At 41.4% G+C, this 19,577-nt stretch overlaps 1 protein-coding gene across 1 annotated transcript in view; it reads left to right on the forward strand.

The window, feature by feature from the left end:
• The first annotated feature begins 8,803 nt into the window (after positions 1 to 8,803).
• Positions 8,804 to 19,577, forward strand: part of C8B (complement C8 beta chain) — a 42,064-nt gene continuing 31,290 nt past the window's right edge. Inside the window, exons 1-2 of the mRNA XM_049774602.1 lie at positions 8,804 to 9,047; positions 18,361 to 18,517. Coding sequence (XP_049630559.1) covers positions 8,953 to 9,047; positions 18,361 to 18,517 — 252 coding nt within the window. The 5' untranslated portion in view covers positions 8,804 to 8,952. The remainder of the gene's footprint in view (positions 9,048 to 18,360; positions 18,518 to 19,577) is intronic.

The raw sequence follows: 19,577 nt of genomic DNA on the forward strand, positions 1-19,577 counted from the left end.
CTGCCTGGTTACAAAGCCCTTCCCCAGTCCTGTGTGATTGGCTCTTCTCTGCCACAAAAACAAAGATTATGCTTATGTTTCTATCCACAGCTTGCTGGCACCACCCTAGTTCAGACTTTATCTAGCATCTCTCTATGGGCTCTTTGGGCAGACTCCTCACTGGTCTCTCTGCACTGATTTGCCTCCCTTTAAACCATTTTATATGGCAGCAAGAATAATATCTCACACAAACAAGAAACCCCTGCTTTTCCCCCCCCATGCAACCTTCAAGAGTACTCCCCATCTGCCCTTTCTCTCAGGATAAAATCTTTATCTTTAGCATTGCCCATCTAGTCGCTAGGATATAGCTCCACAGGTCTCTTGGGCTTTATTCTTTCTTAAACTCAGGCTGCTCTCCAGAGCGCCAGCGTTCCCACAAACCCTGTGAGGCATGTCTTGCCATTGCATTTTGGCAATGGTGATTCCCTTCCCTGGAATGCTTTTCTTTAGCTCAATTTAATGCCAGCACACCTGTACACAAACACACACACACACACACACACACACACACACACACACACTCACACACAGTGATTTGTGTAGCTCCAGATCACTGCTCTACTCTGATCAATTCCAGGTCGTCAGCCCTTAGAGATAAAGTCAGTTCTGTAGTCATCTTTATACCAGACACCCGAAGATTCTGTCTGGCATCTAGTAGGCTTTCAATAAACGATTATTGAACCATTATTTCAACAAGTCTGCATTTTAAATGGAGGAAACTACTGCTTCGGGGATTTATTCAGCATAGAAACTAATAAAGGCAAGAAATGAAATGCTAACCTAGGTCTTTCTGACACCCCAGACACTTCAGATTTCCCGCACTGCCTCCAAAGATAATTTTATGAGCGGAACAAATGATACCTTTTGAGGGAGTGTTCTGTGTTGTCGCTTTTACTTCTTATTTGAATCACAGATACTTTTGAGAATCTAAGGAAAGCTAAGGTCTTTTTCCCCAGGGGAGAAACATACACATATACACCAAATTGTATAAGTAACAGAAGAGCTGTGTACAAGAGGTTTGCATGAAGCTTAGCCTTGTAAGTTATGTGAGAATAGAATATTTGTTGCAGCAGGAACATATAAACCATAAAATCTCCATGGCAGCACAACTGAAACTAAAGTCTCACTTATCTAATGCCCTGCGGGTCAGCAGGGGCTCTCTCCAGGCAGAAAGTCAGGGAAAAGTCTCTCCACCAGGAGGCACAGTAGTCTTAGGACATGCTTCCAAAACACCAGTGGGGTGTGTGTGTGTGTGGGGGGGGGGAGTGACTACAGGAAAGCACATAGAACTGACTGCATGAAAGGAGCCTGTGGTTGTGGTATGTCACAAAATGCCCACAAATATCTTCCATCCTTGTTTTCTTGGTGGGAAGTAGCAGAGTGAGTAGAATTGGGCCATACTCAGTAGTACTGGAAGAGGGAAGAGGTGCCACGCAAGCACCTTAACCCCTGAATTATCTCTGTGGCCAATCCTTCCCATCCTTTATTCATGTCCCTCTCAGGGTCACCCTGCTTTTCATCCTGTCAACAATTACTGCCTGTGTCTCCATCTCTTTATTTTAAATTATAATTTATATCTCTATTGACACATTGTGATTTACAATACTATTAGTGTTGGTTTTATGTGAAATCATTGCGATATCACGAACCCTTAACCAGAGTGCCTTTTCTCTCTAACAAGATCCCAAAGGTCCCTTCCTCTAAATATTCTCCCTGCAAAAACAGTTCTATGGGTCAACTCATTTCTGTTGCCTTTAGCCTTTTGTTGCTCCTTTACTGTGTATCTTTAAGAATCATAATGTGGAGCCAGAGTGATAGCACTGTGGGTAGGACATTTGCCTTGCACTCAGCCAACCCAGGTTCAATGCCAGGCATTCCATATAGTCTACCAAGACTGCCAGTATTAATTTATGAGCACAGAATTAGGAGTAACACCCGAGTGCCTCTGGATATGCCCCACTGTCATAAAATCATAATGTGAGAAGTTATTCTGTATCTATCCTTTTTCTTATAGCTGATTTCATTCATGCATGATACCCTCTAGTTCCATCTATGTGACAGCAAATTGCAAGATTTTTGTCCATTCTTACAGCTGCATAGTATTCTGTTGTGTATAAGTACTATAGCTTCTTGACCTATCCACCTGAAGTTGGGAGTTCGGGTTGTTCAATAACATACTAAGCCCTAAGATGAACATATTGAGTGTGGGCTAAGACCTGGCTTTGGCTTATAGGACACTAAGAACATAGTGCAAACAAGTAGGAGAAGCACTGTGCATTGGACTTTCCCTTTTGACTTTTGGTAACTATGACATCATCATAAAGAAACCTAGTTAATCTCTAGAGTAAATTATGGTCCAATTACCCTATCATCTCAGCCATCAGCTAGCACCAGCAAATGGACTGGGATCATCTAGTGAAGAAGGCATCCCAGCACCAAACAGCTCCCAGCTCACACACTAGCTGACAATAGTTGTATGGATGCATAAAGGCAATACCAACACAGCTGCCTTGCTGAACCCAACACAATATCATGGCCCAGAGAATTGAGAGCTAATACATGACCATTGTTTTATGTTAGCATTTCTCAACTAGAGACTTTGTGACTTCCTGTGGCCACCAGGATATTTTAAGGGGACCAAAGAGGAAAACTCCAAAAATAGGGGACCACAGCTTGAGGCTAGAAGACCAATCAGTAAATCAGGGAACACACAAGTTCAGAAGGAGGCCACAGTTCAAAGAGTTTGAGAAGCATTACTTTAAATACGAAATTAGTTATTATTTATAAGGCAGAAAAAAACTTAACAGTACAAAATGGGCACCAGAAGGAGACTATGGCCATGTAAAATACATGAGTGTCATTGACAGAACTAGTAGCTAACTATAATTAAATAATTAAAAAATAGTGGGCAGGGGCCAGAGAGATATCATGAAGGTAAGGCGTTTGCCTTTTATGCAGGTCATTGGTTCAAATCCTGGCATACCAAATGGTCCCCCAAGCCTTCCAGGAGCTATTTCTGAGCATGGGGCCAGGAGTAAATCCCCCCCCCAAAAATAGTGGGCAACACAGACCTAAAATTCCAACTTCTACATCCAATTTAATGGCTAGAGACATGATTACTATTAAAATATCTCTAATCTTCTAGTCAGAAAAGAGAAATACAGTTCTTTGAAAGAGCAAAAATGCCAGAGGATGAAGTAGTGTAACAGTTGTGCTGCCGTCAATTGTCCTAAAAGTCCTATGAGGAGGTGAAAGTCTTAGAATGACAGTATAAAGAGCTGGTGGGGGCTGGAGCAGTCTGCCTTGCCCACACTAGTCTAGGACGGACGGTGGTTTGATCCCCCCCAGCGTCCCATATGGTCTCTTGAGCCAGGAGTGATTTAGTGCATAGCCAGGAGTAAACCCTGAGCGTCACCAGGTGTGGTCCAAAAACCAAAACATAAATAAAAATAAAGAACTTGTGGGAATGAAGGAAAATGTGTCTGATATTAGATCTGCTGCTGTGCAACTGTGAGCCTACTTTCAAAGGCAGGGACGATGGTGGTTGTTCTCATGGTTTATTGTTCTCTTGGTTTATTGTTCTCTTGGTTAAACAAGTGTTTCTCCTATACCTACTGGCATGATCTTGACAATAAACCAAGAGAACAACCACCATTCTCCCTGCCTTTGTATTAGAACCCGGGAGAGTATCCATGGAACCATTAAAGAGTTCCAGGGTGCCAGGAGGGCTGGAATGCCAGGAGATATTTAGAAGTCTAGAACCAAAAGCCCCACAGAGTGCAGGGGGATGGATTCCTAGAGAAAGTGACTTTAGTATGCATTGTACATACTGAGTCTAGTGTGTATGAGCAGCGTGAACCTGGGCAGAGAGCACCTGTGCACCAAAACCAAGAAAGATGAGAGAGCCTTCTTCATAAACTTCATAACCATTCATTAAACCTCTCTACCACTGGCAACTTCTTCTAGGGAGCCCATTAGCTTGAGGAGGAGGTGGCTTCCTCTCAATGCAGGAAGACATGAGTGAGGACATGGATCTTTCTCAAAACCCAATTTTCTACTTGTTTACAAATGATTAACTACCACAATCAATTGTGTTAAAGTTCAGGTTGCTGTGTCCTTGGGGATGTCAGGGTACCTGAGGGTGGACTAATGAGACAGGCACTACACACAGCCCAATGAGACAGCAGACCTGGAGCCATAGGTTTCGGCACCATATTGAAGGCTCTGCCAGCTCTAGTTTCCATGGCCTCCCAACTTTTTTTTAAATATGTTTTCATGCTCTAGTAATGCTCAGTTGCAGTAGAGGGAGAAAACTGGATTTCCAGAGAAATCAGGAAATGGGTGAGAGCTTCAATCCTCAAAAAAAAATCATCAAGAAGGTATCTGTGACCACTGGACATATTGAAAAAAAAATAGCCTTTGAGAAGTGAGTCCATTTAAGGAAGTTAAATTTAGAAAAGCTCAGGCCCAGATGAATTTACTAATGAATTCTTTAAAACCTTTCAATAGGAGCTACTACCAATCCTAGCCAGGCTCTTCCATGAAATTGAAAAAATGGGAACACTCCCAAACAGCTTTTATGAAGACAACATCACCTTGATACCAAAACCAGACAGAGATGCTGCCAAAAAAGAAAATTACAGACCAGTATCCCTGATGAATGCTGATGCAAAGATCTTCAACAAAATCCTGGCAAATAGGATCCAATGCATCATCAAGAAGATCATCCTCTATGACCAAGTAGGTCTCATCCCAGGAATGCAAGGATGGTTTAACATCCGTAAATCTATCAACATAATACACAACATCAACAAGAATAAAAATAAAAATCACATGATCATATCAATAGACACAGAGAAAGCATTTGATAATGTCCAACACCCATTCTTGATCAAAACTCTCAGCAAGATGGAAATGGAAGGAACCTTTCTCAATCTAGTTGAAGCCATCTACCACAAGCCAATGGCAAATATTATCCTCAATGGAGAAAAACTAAAAGCCTTTCCTCTAAATTCTGGTACAAGACAACGCTGTCTGCTCTCACCACTCCTCTTCAACATAGTACTGGAAATACTTACTATAGTGATCAGGCAAGAAAAAGATATAAGAGCTTCCAGATAGGAAAGGAAGAAGTCAAATTCTCACTGTTTGCAGATGACATGATACTCTACTTAGAAAACCCTGAAGACTCTACCAAAAAGCTTCTAGAAACAATAGATGCATATAGCAAGGTGGCAGGCTACAAAATTAACACATGGAAATCAATGGCCTTTTTATACACCAATAATGATATGGAAGAGATGGACGTTAAGAAGGCAATCCCATTCACATTAGTGCCACACAAACTCAAATATCTTAGAGTCAACTTGACCAAAGACATGAAGGACCTATACAAAGAAAACTATAAAGCCCTGCTCCAAGAAATAAGAGAGGACACATGGAAATGGAAACACATACCCTGCTCATGGATTGGTAGTATTAACATCATTAAAATGGCAATACTCCCCAAAGCATTATACAGATTTAATGCCATCCCTCTAAAGACACCCATGACATTTTTCAGAGAAGTGGATCAAACACTTATGAAGTTCATCTGGAACAATAAACACCCTCGAATAGCTAAAGCACTCCTAGGGAAAAGGAGTATGAGAGGCATTACTTTCCCCAACATTAAACTGTACTACAAAGCAATAGTTATCAAAACAGCATGGTATTAGAATAAAGACAGACCCTCAGATCAGTGGAATAGGCTTGAGTTCTCAGAGAACATTCCTCAGACATACAAACACCAAATTTTTGACAAAGGAGCAAGAAATCCTAAATGGAGCAGGGAAAACCTCTTCAACAAGTGGTACTGGCAGAACTGGTTAGCCACTTGCAAAAAAGCAAACATAGATCCCCAGTACATGTAGAACATAGACCCCCTCCATGTACAAAGGTAAAATCCAAATGAATTAAAGACCTTGATATTAGACCTGATACCATAAGGTATATAGAACAACACGTAGGTAAAACACTCCATGACATTGAGACTAAAGGCATCTTCAAGGAGGAAACTGCACTTTCCAAACAAGTGGAAGCAGAGATAAACAGATGGGAATACATTAAGCTGAGAAGCTTCTGCACCTCAAAATAAATAGTGCCCAGGGTACAAGAGCCACTCACTGAGTGGGAGAAACTATTCACCCAATTCCCATCAGATAAGGGGCTAATCTCCAAAATATACAGGGCACTGTCACGTATTGTATTTTTACAAGAAAAAAAATCTAATCCCATCAAAAAATGGGGAGAAGAAATGGACACACACTTTGATAAAAAAGAAATACAAATGGCCAAAAGTCACATGAAAAAATGTTCCTCATCACTAATCATCAGGGAAATGCAAATCAAAACAACAATGAGATACCATCTCACACCACAGAGATTGGCACACATCACAAAGAACGAGAACAATCAGTGCTGGTGGGGATGTGGAGAGAAAGGAACCCTTATCTACTGCTGGTGGGAATATCGTGTAGTCCCACCTCTATGGAAAGCGATATGGAGAATCCTCCAAAAACTGGAAATTGAGCTCCCATTGAACCCAGCTATTCCACTCCTAGGGATATACCCTAGGAACACAAGAATACAATACAAAAACCCTTCCTCACACCTATATTTATTGCAGCACTATTCACAATAGCCAGGCTCTGGAAACAACCAAGATGCCCTTCAACAAATGAATGGCTAAAGAAACTGTGGTACATATACACAATGGAATATTATGCAGCTGTCAGGAGAGATGAAGTCATGAAATTTTCCTATACATAGATGTACATGGAATCTATCATGCTGAGTGAAATAAGTCAGAGGAAGAGAGAGAGAGAGACGCAGAATAGTCTCACTCATTTATGGGTTTTAAGAAAAATAAAAGTCATTTTTGCAACAATCCTGAGAAAATGAGAGGAGGGCTGGAACTTCCAGCTCACTTCATGAAGCTCACCACAAAGAGTGGTGAGTGCAGTTATAGAAATAACTACACTGAGAACTACCATAACCATGTGAATGAATGAGGGAACTGGAAAGCCTGTCTAGAGTACAGGAGGGGGTGGGGTGGGATGGAGGGAGACTTGGGATATTGGTCGTGGGAATGTTGCACTGGTGAAGGGGGGTGTTCTCTACATGACTGAAACCTAATCACAATCATATTTGTAATCAAGATGCTTAAATAGGGCCCGGAGAGATAGCACAGCGGTGTTTGCCTTGCAAGCAGCCGATCCAGAACCAAAGGTGGTTGGTTCAAATCCCGGTGTCCCATATGGTCCCCTGTGCCTGCCAGGAGCTATTTCTGAGCAGACAGCCAGGAGTAACCCCTGAGCAACGCTGGGTGTGGCCCCCCCCCAAAAAAGATGCTTAAATAAAGATATTATAAATTAAAAAAGGAAGTTAAATTTAATTCCACTATCAGGATGAATTAGGGGCAGACATGCTGAAACTGGTAATATTGGAGACTCTCCACTTATATCTGCTCATAGGTATAAGAGGATCATAGAGGCAGGGTGGTAACCATTTGTTTGAAAGATGCCACTAGGAGAGATCCTTAAGTGGGACATTGCACTTGAATCCTCATTGATGGTGAGATCACGTAGAATGTCAGGGTAGCTGGTGTTATGCTCTTGCTCTTCAGAGGAAAGAGGAGAGGGGAGCATGATTCCTGGTACAAATAAAGCACATCAGACATGAAGACATGTGCCTTGCTGGTTCTTCTTCAAAGCACAGTGGAATGACTCTGACTCCTGAGATGGCAGAAGTGTAGAGTCAGGGGCAAGAGATTACCAATCTCTTTATAGGCATTCCACTCATTTGTAGCTTGTAGGTTCCTAGCGAATTTTGGAGGCCAGTGATCAGTCTGCCAATGACCAACCTCCAAAACATCAATACTGCTGCTCTTCTCATAATTACAAGGAAGTTCTGGTACTTTAGAGGATAGTAATAGCATGAAGTTGGATAATAAATCATGTACAGTGAAGGGTTTTTTTGATGCGTATAAGTGGGACAGCTTTGTATTCAGTATTTTATATGAGTCAACCTTGAGTGACAGGCAGATTTCATGTTCAAGAAAGCAGAACCAGTCATTCAAAATAGCAGTTCCCAAGTGAGAACACAGAGGGTGTACCAGGCTTAGTGGAAGAAATTTTCCATTCTCAGACTTATTCTATCTTCACAATATCACAGAGAGGTAAGTACCATTTCTATTTCTGTTTTATTGATAAGTTTAAAGAATTCAGAGAGGATATATCCTGCCTTGGATCAAACAACAGGTGAAATAAAGAAATAACTTGAACTCAGGCCAATAGGGTTGCAGTTCTATTTTCTCTTGCTGACTTTCTAAAAATCACACAACTAAGAGGCCTCACAGCAAGTCAAAATCCTACTCATCTAACTCCACACTGCGTTTGCTCTAAATAGCTCATACATCTCAATGTTCAAGGTGGGACAGTTCTAAGCATTCTGAATGCATTAACCTATTTAATTCCCCCCACACACACTTGCAAAGGAGGGGAACAGAGGCAAAGTCATTTACTGAAGGTTGCAAAACTCAAAGGTTTCCCTTTGGGTAGGACAGAGAAAGGATCTGAACCCAAACTATCAATACCTGGAACTTGCAGGCCTCATGGCTAGTCTAGCAGCAGCTTTCCCCCAAATGTTCCTGCTGTAAATGAGTGAATAAAGCTAATGACTGTAGTTCCAGTAATGCATCTGCATTTCCTGTCTGTGCAAAGTCTGTGAGCTCCCCAGCCACTGGAGATTCTCTGTTTATTTTGCAGAGCTGTTTGTGAGGTCAAAAGCTGACTGGAGAATGCCCTGTGCTGTTTTTTTTTTTTTTCCCATGGACCTAAGCGTCTTTGCTAAACCTCAGGTCACGTAGAGAAAATGAGAGCCTACAGAATGAATGCTTGGAGGGTGCAAGTGACAGAGCTGATTCTTCTCGGTGCTGCCCTGGGGTTGCTCAGGGTGTCCAGCTCCAGGTAAGTGGCAGTTACAAATGATTCCCTAATCATGGCTCTAACCACAAGGAAAAAGGCACAGCTCACTTGCTTCCCATGTACCTCTTGAATAAGGCTTAACTCTTGAAGCAGTTCTTACACAATGTGATACAGTAATATCAACAACTGTCTTTGAAGGCTTGCGGATCCAAGCGGCTGGCTTCTACATAAGTTCTTGCAACAAACTGACATGTTTTAAGTGTGTTTTGTCATGCAGAGAAGAATAGCGTTCTTGTTCTGTATTCGGAACAAAGCCTTGGTACGATTACTTATTCGAAGGAGGATTTGTTAAGAACGGGGGAAAGAGGCAATTCATATCAGTGACTTTAATCTGCGAGGCTGACCTCCTCTGTCTGCTCATCAACCCAATCCTTTGTGTTCTCAAGTGGGCTCTGTCTCTGTCTCTTTCTCACATGGGCACACATGCTCTCACTCTGTCTATGAGAGCCTATTCTCTATCTCTCACACACATTAAATATATTAATTGGAATTACAGCTAAATGTTGTTTTGTTTCGTTTTTTGGTTTGCTTGGTTAGCATTTTTTGTACCTCAGCATAATATTCAGAACAGACTAAAGATAAGAAAGAAAGTGCCAGAAAAAGAGCTTTGGGTCTTGGAAGTTTAGGGCTGATTCTGGTGCCTAAAGATCTAGCAGAGGGCCAGAGAGATAGCACATGGTAGGGTGTTTACCATGCATGCGGCCAACCCAGAACGGACCCTGGTTCAATTCCCAGCATCCCATACGGTCCTCCAACCTTGCCAAAGGCAATTTCTGAGCACAGGAGTAACCCCTGGGTGCTGCCGGGTGTGACCCAAAAACCAAAAAAAAAGAGAAAAAAAGGAAAAAATATCCAACAGAGTTGAAGCCTGGATATCTCAGACTTTCTTGTGCACCTAGCAAGGGAAGACAGATGTCATTCACTCTGTTAGTCCATCACATTCTCTGGTCTTAACTTCTCAATATGAAGGATCTCTAGTGCCCATTTCACAATATCCACACCCTGCCTCTAGCCCCAGGACAGCTCTGCTGAATGCTCAGTCTTCAGGACAATGAGAATCGACTGCTTGTTGTACACTCAAGATGATACATTCTTATGATTGTTAGGAATCTTGGCTTGGAGACCAAAGACATAGTACAGCAGGTAAGGCACTTGCTTGTACATTGTTGACCTGGGTTTGATCCTTGGTATCCCATATGACCACTCAAGCTCAACCAGGAATGGCCCCTGAGCCAGAAGTAAGCCCTGAACATCACTGGGTATAGTCCATAAAATAAAAATTACGAAAAAAGGATCTTAGTTTAGCCAAGATTTAAGTTTTGTAGGCCTTTCTTGTGTGTTCTGTGCACACTTAGACAAACATTATGTGTCTAGAACCGAAGATTAAATAGAATAATAGATAATAGAATAGAACCTTTCCACTACTTGCTGCTTGGGCAAAGGGCCTGGTCAGGATGCCATGATGAATAAGCCTGGGAAGGTTTTTGACTTTTGCTGCATCTTGACTTCAACAATTGGTGTTTGACCAAAGGACAAAATGGTGAGAATTGTTTTCACAGAGCAGTCTAGGGAAAGGCATAGAAATTTGAGGACTGGGGCCTGAGCAATGGTGCAAGTGGTAGGAGGTTGCCTTGCACGCACTAACCTAGGACTGACCACTGTTTGATCCTCCAGCATCCCATATGGTCCCCCAAGCCAGGAGCGATATCTGAGCACATAGCCAGAAATAATCCTTGAGATTCACCGGGTGTGGCCCAAAAATAAAACAAAAAAGAAATTTGAGGACTGGGCTTATCCCCAAGGTTATAGTCTATTTTGGGTAAGCCTAGGACACAGGCCAAGGTGGAAGCAAGAAGAAAGGAGATAGAGGGGGTGCTTGGCTCAGACAATGGCTGCAGATGGGAGGTCAGCAAACATTGGCCAAGGAGCTTGGCCTTTCTACTACAGGTCATCAAAAGGGACTATCAAGATCTGCTAAAGCATATGATCTGGACCTCATGCATGATAGGACAAACACATGCTTCTCATCAGGATTACTGGAAGCTCATCTGCCTATATTTTATGGCCTTCAAAATATATTATAGGGGCCACAGCCATAGGGCATTTGCCTTGCACACGAATGACCCATGTCATACTTGGATTTGAACCCTAGCCCCAAGCCAGGAGTGATTTCTGAGTACTTAGCCAAGAGTAACCTCTAAGTGTTACTGGGTGTGGCCCAAAAACCAAAAAAAATTTAAAAAATTATAAAAGTATTATAATGATTCAAATAGGAAGGGAAAAATGAAACTTTTCCTACTATTGCTCTCAACTCTGGGGAAGATAGAAGGATATTTTGGGGGGGGGGGCGTCACACCCGGCAGTGCTCAGGGGTCACTCCTGGCTCTATGATCAGAAATTGCTCCTGGAAAGCTCAGGGGACCATATGGGATGCCGGGATTCAAACCACTGACCTTCTGTATGCAAGGCAAATGCCTTACCACCATGCTATCTCTCCAGCCCCAGAAGGATATTAAGCAAAGCAGCAACACAAACATATACATATAGGAGGAGGTTCTCTCCAGGCTTCATCTGGCTTACAAATGGCTGAGTTATAGGACATCTTTTTCAATCTTACAATGGGGTCTTGAGCTTGGAGGAAGGACAAGCTGATCTTCCACAATAGAGACAACTTTGCTCATATTTTCTATTTCCTGTGTGTCCAATATCCCTGAGGCAGGATTTCTACTCTGACTTCTCCCCATGGAGCCCCTGGAATAGTCCTATCTAGATAGAACCTATCTAAACAGAAGTGAAGCTGAGAAACAATCCTTATTTATAGTAAAGAATATCAAGGCTTTCCTCTATTAGCTAAGATTTTCATTGTCATTTATTTTGTAATCAAGCCAGATAAATAAAAGTACGATTGTCCTATGACCTGCCTTTACTTACTTCCTCTATGTCTTTGTTCATTAGTTATCATCTTCACAGATATAGAGTCGAGTCTTTGAGAGTAACTGAGGCCTGAAAAACAATCTACCTTCACAAATGTTACTCACTCAAGAGGCAGAAAAAACAGATTCAGCCAGTATTTCTGGTTGCTGAGAGCTTGCATATTTTTGCATCTTCCTGTTCCCTTTTTTACTGCTTCCAGTCCCCAGTTTGCCCAACTCCTGGCTATTTCTTTCTCTAGGCCACATTGTTTGTTGCCACGAGATGTTGCTTGAAATTTTGTGTTTCCAATTGCAAACGACATGGGGAAAAGAAATTGGATTTCTGACACCCAGAAGTTGCTCCTTCTAGCAAAGAGGAAGGATGCTATTTGCCAAGGGGTGCAGCTGCCTGACAAATTGTGTGTGACAAGAAAGTTGTTGTGTCAGGGCATTTCTACAGAAAGCCAAAATATATTGACGCACCCCATCTATATAAGCTGATGGCTAGCAATTTACTGCTGACCTAATCCCGCCTGGACCCAAGGAATCCATCTTTATTTTGATCAGAGATGCCTTCTAGAAAGATGGTGGGAGCTAGAAACCCAGTGGAGTAAGTCCTCATGCTAGCAGCAGTGTCCCTTGTCCCTCAGGGAAAGGCATATCTTTGTCAGTCCTTACAATTTCCCAGGATTTGTTGAAGGGTTGTTGTTTTTTTTCCAGCAAATTTTGCAAGGCAATTGAACATAAATTGTTTTTCAAAAGGAAGAAAGTAAATGTTCTTTATGTTGTGTGAGGTAACATCTAGACAAAAGGAAGGAAATAGATCTCAGTAGAAATCCACATGGAGGGGGCCAGAGCAACAGCAGCAAGTAGAATGCTTATCTTGTACAAAACCAATCTAGGTTTCAGTCATAAACAGAACAATCATGCTTGTAATTATGGTGCTTAAATAAAGATTATATATATGTATATATATATACCAACCTAGGTTCAATTCCCAGTATCCCATAGGGCCCCCCAAGAATAACCCTTGAGCACTGCACTTCTGAGTGTTGCCCCCCCCTAAAAAAGGGAATCAGCATAGAATTCTCAGGAGTATAATGGTAAGGGCCAGAGAATAGTCAAGGGGGCACATGTAAGTATGAGGAAGACCCATAGAGGCAGCAGTGTGTCATGTACATATATACAACAATAACAACACACAAACAAAAAGGACTGGCAGGATACCCACAAAATTCCTGATGAAATTCACTTCTGATGTAGAGCAGAGAGAAACAGCAACTTTATACAATGCAAATGTGAAATGCAAAAATGCGGAAACTTTTTTTTTTTTTGCTAGGACTATGATGTCACTTGGGAGTAGATCCCATGCCTTCCACATGAGAAGCCCTGGATTAGATCTCCAGCCTCAGAGAAAACACACACACACACACACACACACACACACACACACACCGACTTGACAGAGGGGTACAAGAAATAATAACTGGTGGGGCCAGAGAGGTGGCACAACGATAGGGCGTTTGCCTTGCATGCAGCTGACCTAGGACGGACCATGGTTCAGTCCCCTAATGTCCCATATGGTCCCTCAAGCCAGGAGCAATTTCTAAGCACATAGCCACTAGTAACCCCTAAGAGTCACCAGGTGTGGCCCCAAAACAAAAACCAACCAACAAACAAAATAGAAATAATAGCTGGTTATTTTGAGGAGAAAATATGATCTCTAGAAAATACTCAATTAGAACCACAAATGATAGGAAACAAATGGAAGACAGCATGGAAACAACAACAACAACAACAAAAACAGACAGTAAAAAGGAAACAGTAATGAATCTGGTCACCACTAATCCAGCTAAGTCAGTAACTACATGGGATGTCAGTGGCCTGAAAGCAGCAGAGAACAGAGATTGTAAAAGAGATCATAATCAAGCCTAAAGTTATTAAATCTGAACTGGTAACAACTGCTCCTCCTGGGTTGAGAGGCCTTGGGTGTTGATTTTTTTTTTTTTGGCTACATTTCTAGGGCATGTTTAATATTTTGAAAGTGAGGCCTACAAAGGATATGGAAAGAAAATCACTTCCTGACTAATTTATTTCTGCAGAAAATTCCTAGACAGGACAGGAGCCAGTTTTTTGTGTCCACTGGCCTGTTGCTAGTTTGAGGAGTTAAAGATGTCACTTAATGCTGCTTTTTCTCTTTGTTCTGCATTCTGCAGTCCTAATAAGCCACGCGCATCATATCCAGTGTAATTTACAAACATGCTATTTATTCAGTTGATTACTTCATTACATTGCCACCTTCATAATGAAAATTGGGTGCAAAAATGAGAGATCCGGTGGTTATAACTACTTTTTACCAAATTTCTTCTCTAACCCATCATCTCGCCCACTAATAGGCTTTCAAATCTTGGACAGGAAAATAATTGTGACTCTTAATAGTGTGTTTGTGCACTAGTTAGCAGCTTGGTCTCAACTGCAGAGCAGCGAATTGACTTGATAGTTACTAAAAACACAATATTACTGTGTTTTTTGTTTGTTTGTTTGTTTGTTTGTAGAAACAGAAAGAGGATGTCCTGCAGAGCTGTCAAATACATGCTTAAGAGAAGCAAAAATCACAGACACTATTGTCTTGTCAAATCTGGGTGAATTCTTAAATAAAACACAAACACACACACACATACACACACACACACACACACACACACACACACACACTTTGCAACCACTTTAAAGTATCCACCTGCGGTTTCCAGGAGAGTCTTTGACCTTTCGTTAAAGATCCAACTTGACTAGGCCATTGATTTTTGCAGGTCTCTGGGGTGGTCATGGAGATAGATTTCACTGTAGTTAATATTATCCTCCTTTTAGGACTTTTGCCGAGTGAGAATGTATTGTTAATGACCTTGTCTGGTGTGATATACTATGTCTTTCAGACAGTGGAACCATGTGGTGCGCTCCCTAATGACTCAATCTTGGGTTTGGGGAAGAAACACTAAGAAAGAGATGGGGAAGCACTGGAGAGGTTGGTGCAGACCTGGTAATATGGGATAGTGGACATAACACAGGCTGGACAGTCTGACTCCCCCAAGGTCAACTCATACTAGTCGCAGAAACCTCAGTCTATCTGAGGTTGTCCATCTATCTGATTTTCAGCACCAAAATGCTTTATTCCTTGTTATTTCTGAGTACCTGGGTCCTTGAGTGATGTGTAAAATATTTGCATATGAAACTCCAGATGTTTATGAAGATGGAATTTCTTGTGCTTTATAAGTGGATGGTTTTAGGTTCATTTTATCCCTGCACTGCCCTCAGTCCAGGGCATGGTGACCTGGTCTTGTCCCTTGCTTTTTATTTGCCCCCAGTGCATAAAAGACCTATTCTGCCCCATGTTGTATTTGATCTGATGTTGCTTCCAAATCTGAGGTCTACAGCAAGGTCCCAGAACTTGTCTCCCTTACTAGGACCTACTGAACTGTCATCTGTCATTGTGTCTCTGTGTGCTGCCTGTCCCATCAGCTTTTTTTTTTTTTTTTGTCCTTGGGACATGTGGATGAAAACTGCTGTATTTCTACCATTCTCTGGCAGAAGTGAGAAGTCAAAGAGGAGGTCATCTAACTAGAGTTTCCATTTTATTTCTTCTTATTCCCACATAAGTCATTCTATTATTTTGACTGGCTGCTTTTTCAGCAGGTGAAACTTAAAAAGGGACCATTAAGTTAACCATATGGCCTGGTACCCTTACCCACCCATGGCAACAGTGTCCACAGCTGCACTGGTGCTTCTGTGAGGACTCACCAACTTACAAGGGGAACCTCTGGCATGGGGTTGGCATCCCTAGGTCTCCAGCAAATCTCACTGCACCTTTTTTATAATTTAGTCTTGGAAAGGTAGACCAATGACATAAAATGTTACACTGGGTGGCCACATCTGGCAATGCTCAGGGCTTTCTCTTGTCTCTGCATTAAAAGATTACCCTTGTTGCTCTGCCACTGGGGAGCCATGTGGGAGAACAGGGTTCAAACTAGATCAGTCACATGCAAGACAAGCACTCTACCCACTGTGCTATCACTCCCATTCCACTAGATCATATTTTTAATGGAAACTAGAAGCCCAGAGGGAGCATGTCCACTCATTCACTCATACCTTTTTATATAGCATCCTTCCACTCACAAAGAATTCAACAGAAAACTTTGTCTTATTTTTCAAGCATGCTTCAGTTCTCATATTTCAGGACTCCTCAGTCAACCTAACCTTACTCTTATACACTCCTATAAATTCTTCCCACTTTGGCTACAGTTTCTTCTACTCTGTGACATTTCTCAAAGCTTTGACCTTAACCTGGTTCTCCTCTTCAGATGCATCCTCTCTGGGACCATGAGATAGTGCAGTGCTTATGACACATACATTTGACCTCAGTTCAATACACAGAATCACATGGTCTCCAGTGCATCACTGGAGCCACCTTGGAGGCCTCTAAAGCACTCCTTGATATAGCCATGAGGGCCCCAAATACTGCTGAGATGGTTCTTAGTTGTCCTTAAAATTACTTACCTGAGCAGCATTGCATTCTAAGCTACCAGTCAATCCACATAAGCCAAGTGTTTCTAGAAGTGACCCCAGGTCCTCCAAGTACCTCTTGCAAAGCCTCCCTCCCAAAAAAAGAATAGTAAGAACAGTTTTTCTCACATATCTTTTCAAAATATAGATGCGTAATGTATAATGGAATGTCTAAATATATATAATGTATAATGGGATGTTTATGCACAGAAGCATGTAATGTTCACAATAGAATGCTGTAATAGCGTATGTCACATTAACAATATAATGGTACATGGTGACATGTGTTCTGTTTCAGCACAGTCTCCACAGTCTGGATTATCATGTACAGCATTATCATTCAACATCTGTGTACACTAAGTCCTGATCACCACCAAAAATCTGCTTTCCATCCATCAACATAGAATTGACCCCCTTTCTACATTTTACCCACCCATTTCCTCTGGCACCTCTCAATTGCTCACTGTAACTGCTTGCTTCTTCATTTGCTTTGTTTCTTTATATTCCACATATGAGTGAAATCAACGAGAATTTATTATTTGCTGTCTAGCTGTTTCACTTAATGTAATGCCCTGAAGGTTCATCGATGTTGTCATGAATGGTGGGATTCCATCATTTTTTATAGCTAACTAGGGACTGCAAACCACTAATACAGTTACTAACATGGAAATTGTAAACCATATCTTTACCCATTTAGCTATTGATGGAAGCATAGGCTGTTTTCAGTTATTGGCTACTATGATATGCTGCTGTGAACCTCGGGATATAGCTATCTTCATATTAGTGTTTTTATATCCTTTATATTCTATACATATATTCAGATATGAAACAGCTGGATCCTCTGGTAAGCCCCGTTGCCTTTCATGATCAAACCTATCTGTCCAAGGCAGATTTCTCTCCTGAGTCCAAGTCCCATCTAGAAATCATTACTGAGTTACCAACACTAGTAAGTTGTCTCTGCACCCCCAGAAGTTATATTCCCCAATCATTCCTTCCCAGAAAACTCATTTGCTCTTGTGGTTTTTTCTGTTCGTTTGTTTTTGGTTTTTGGTTTTTTTGGGCCACACCCAGCAGTGCTTGACCATGTCCTAAAGCCACCTTAGAACATGCAGGTTTTAAAACTTTGCCTGCTGGAGAAATATCTGGAAAAACTAAGCTAATACTCCTTTTTTTCCATTCTAAGACAAACTGAATCCTCAAAGGCAAAACCTCAATGATATTTTTCTCTGTATCCCTGGAGCACAGTACCCTATATATGGTTTGTTCTCAGCTTGTGTTTTATAGACTCTTAACAAGTGAGAGAGCACCTTAAAGCTCAGCCAGTCAAAAACCTCTCATTTCCCAAGATATAAAAGAAGCTCCAAAGTAAGGAGAGGGTTGCTTAAGATCCTACATTCTTAAGCTGTGGTAATATTTCCCACATATCCATTTCACTTTACAGTGAAGTGCCTTTATGTATTCTTTCTTCTTTGAGCTTAGAGATATCCTCCCCTCTGTGGCAAGCAGGATTCTCCCATTAAGTTCAGCAAGAAAAGTGATGCTCATAAAGGTTGAATACTCAGACCAAGTTCACCCAGCTAGCTTTTGCTTACAGACCACTAATCTGAGTTCAATACTCTCTCAACCACAGTGGTTCCTCATGTCAGACACTCACCAGGTATTCAACAAATATTTGTAGGATAAATTAACCTATGCTTGAATGAGAAACAAATAGGCATGCCCAGGTGAGCAAATGTATATTTATTGAGTGGAAGGGCAAGTGATTGCTTAAACTCCCTTATTTTCCTTCTGCTACTTGATACCCTTTCTCGTGACATCCTTTGCAGAGCTGAAAGGTCACCTTCTCTTGAGTCATATCCAGTCAACAATAGCGTTGTCAAGAGCAGGCATACACGGAGTGCGGATGCTGCACCACTACCTATCGATTGTGAATTGTCCAGCTGGTCCTCATGGACTGCATGTGACCCCTGTCGGAAAAAAAGGGTAAGTATTCAAGCCTCAAGGGTGCTCTGAGCTTCCAGAAGCCTTGGTCTTTAGCAAGGCCAGCTGGGATGCTTGTAGCCATGCCAGGCACCAAAGAAAACTTGAATGTGTTGGCTGATTCGAGCATGAATTCTGTCCCACCATGCATTTGAATCTATTCCTTAATCTTTTTTTCCATTCCTTAATCTTTTACTTCATTCCTAAGCATTTATATTTTTACTTGCACTGGAATTTTGACTTGCAACCTTGCTCTTTCCATTTTTCTTTCATTATGTAAGCAAGTGCAGCTTTAAGAAATGTAGATATGGACTTTCTCCAGCTATAAGTAATCTAGGTCTTCCCAGGTCCTTTGGGTTTAAGCCCCTTGTTCAGGGGACAAGACCACCTCTGACCCTGAACTGGTTAACTCCTCTATAAAATCTGGCCTATGGATTATGTTGTTGTTTTTTTCAGTGAGTATTTAGCCCCCAAAAATTGAGTGGAGGCATTTTTCTGTAAAAAATAAATAAATGACTGTAACAATAATACAACAGGTAGAATATTTGCTTTGAACTGGGTTCTATCCTGAGCACCCTATATGGTCCCTTGAGCACAGAACCAGAAGCATCATTGGGTATTTCCCAAAAGACAAAAAAAGCAGAAAGACAGATATAAAAAGAAAGAAAGAAAGAAAGAAAGAAAGAAAGAAAGAAAGAAAGAAAGAAAGAAAGAAAGAAAGAAAGAAAGAAAGAAAGAAAGAGAGAAAGAGAGAGAAAGAAGGAAGGAAGGAAGACGGAAGGGAAGGAAGAAGAAAAAAGAAAGAAAAAAGATGGAAGGAAGAAAGAAAGAGAAAGAAGAGAGAGAAAGAGAGAAAGAAAGAAAGAAAGAAGAAAATAATTGACAGTTTGGGTCCAAGATTTAATGATGAATCCATTTGAAAATCTTAAATAGCGGAAGATAAACATCAGTATGAGTTTGCAAGACCCTTGGTGAGCAGTCATTCTTCTCATCTTTCAAAGCAAGAAGTCTTCCAAGCACTGACAAATATAAAAATGGCTTCTGAGCATTGATAATCAGCTCT

Source organism: Suncus etruscus, chromosome 6, assembly GCF_024139225.1.
Source record: "Suncus etruscus isolate mSunEtr1 chromosome 6, mSunEtr1.pri.cur, whole genome shotgun sequence".
NCBI classification, from domain to species: Eukaryota; Metazoa; Chordata; class Mammalia; order Eulipotyphla; family Soricidae; genus Suncus; species Suncus etruscus.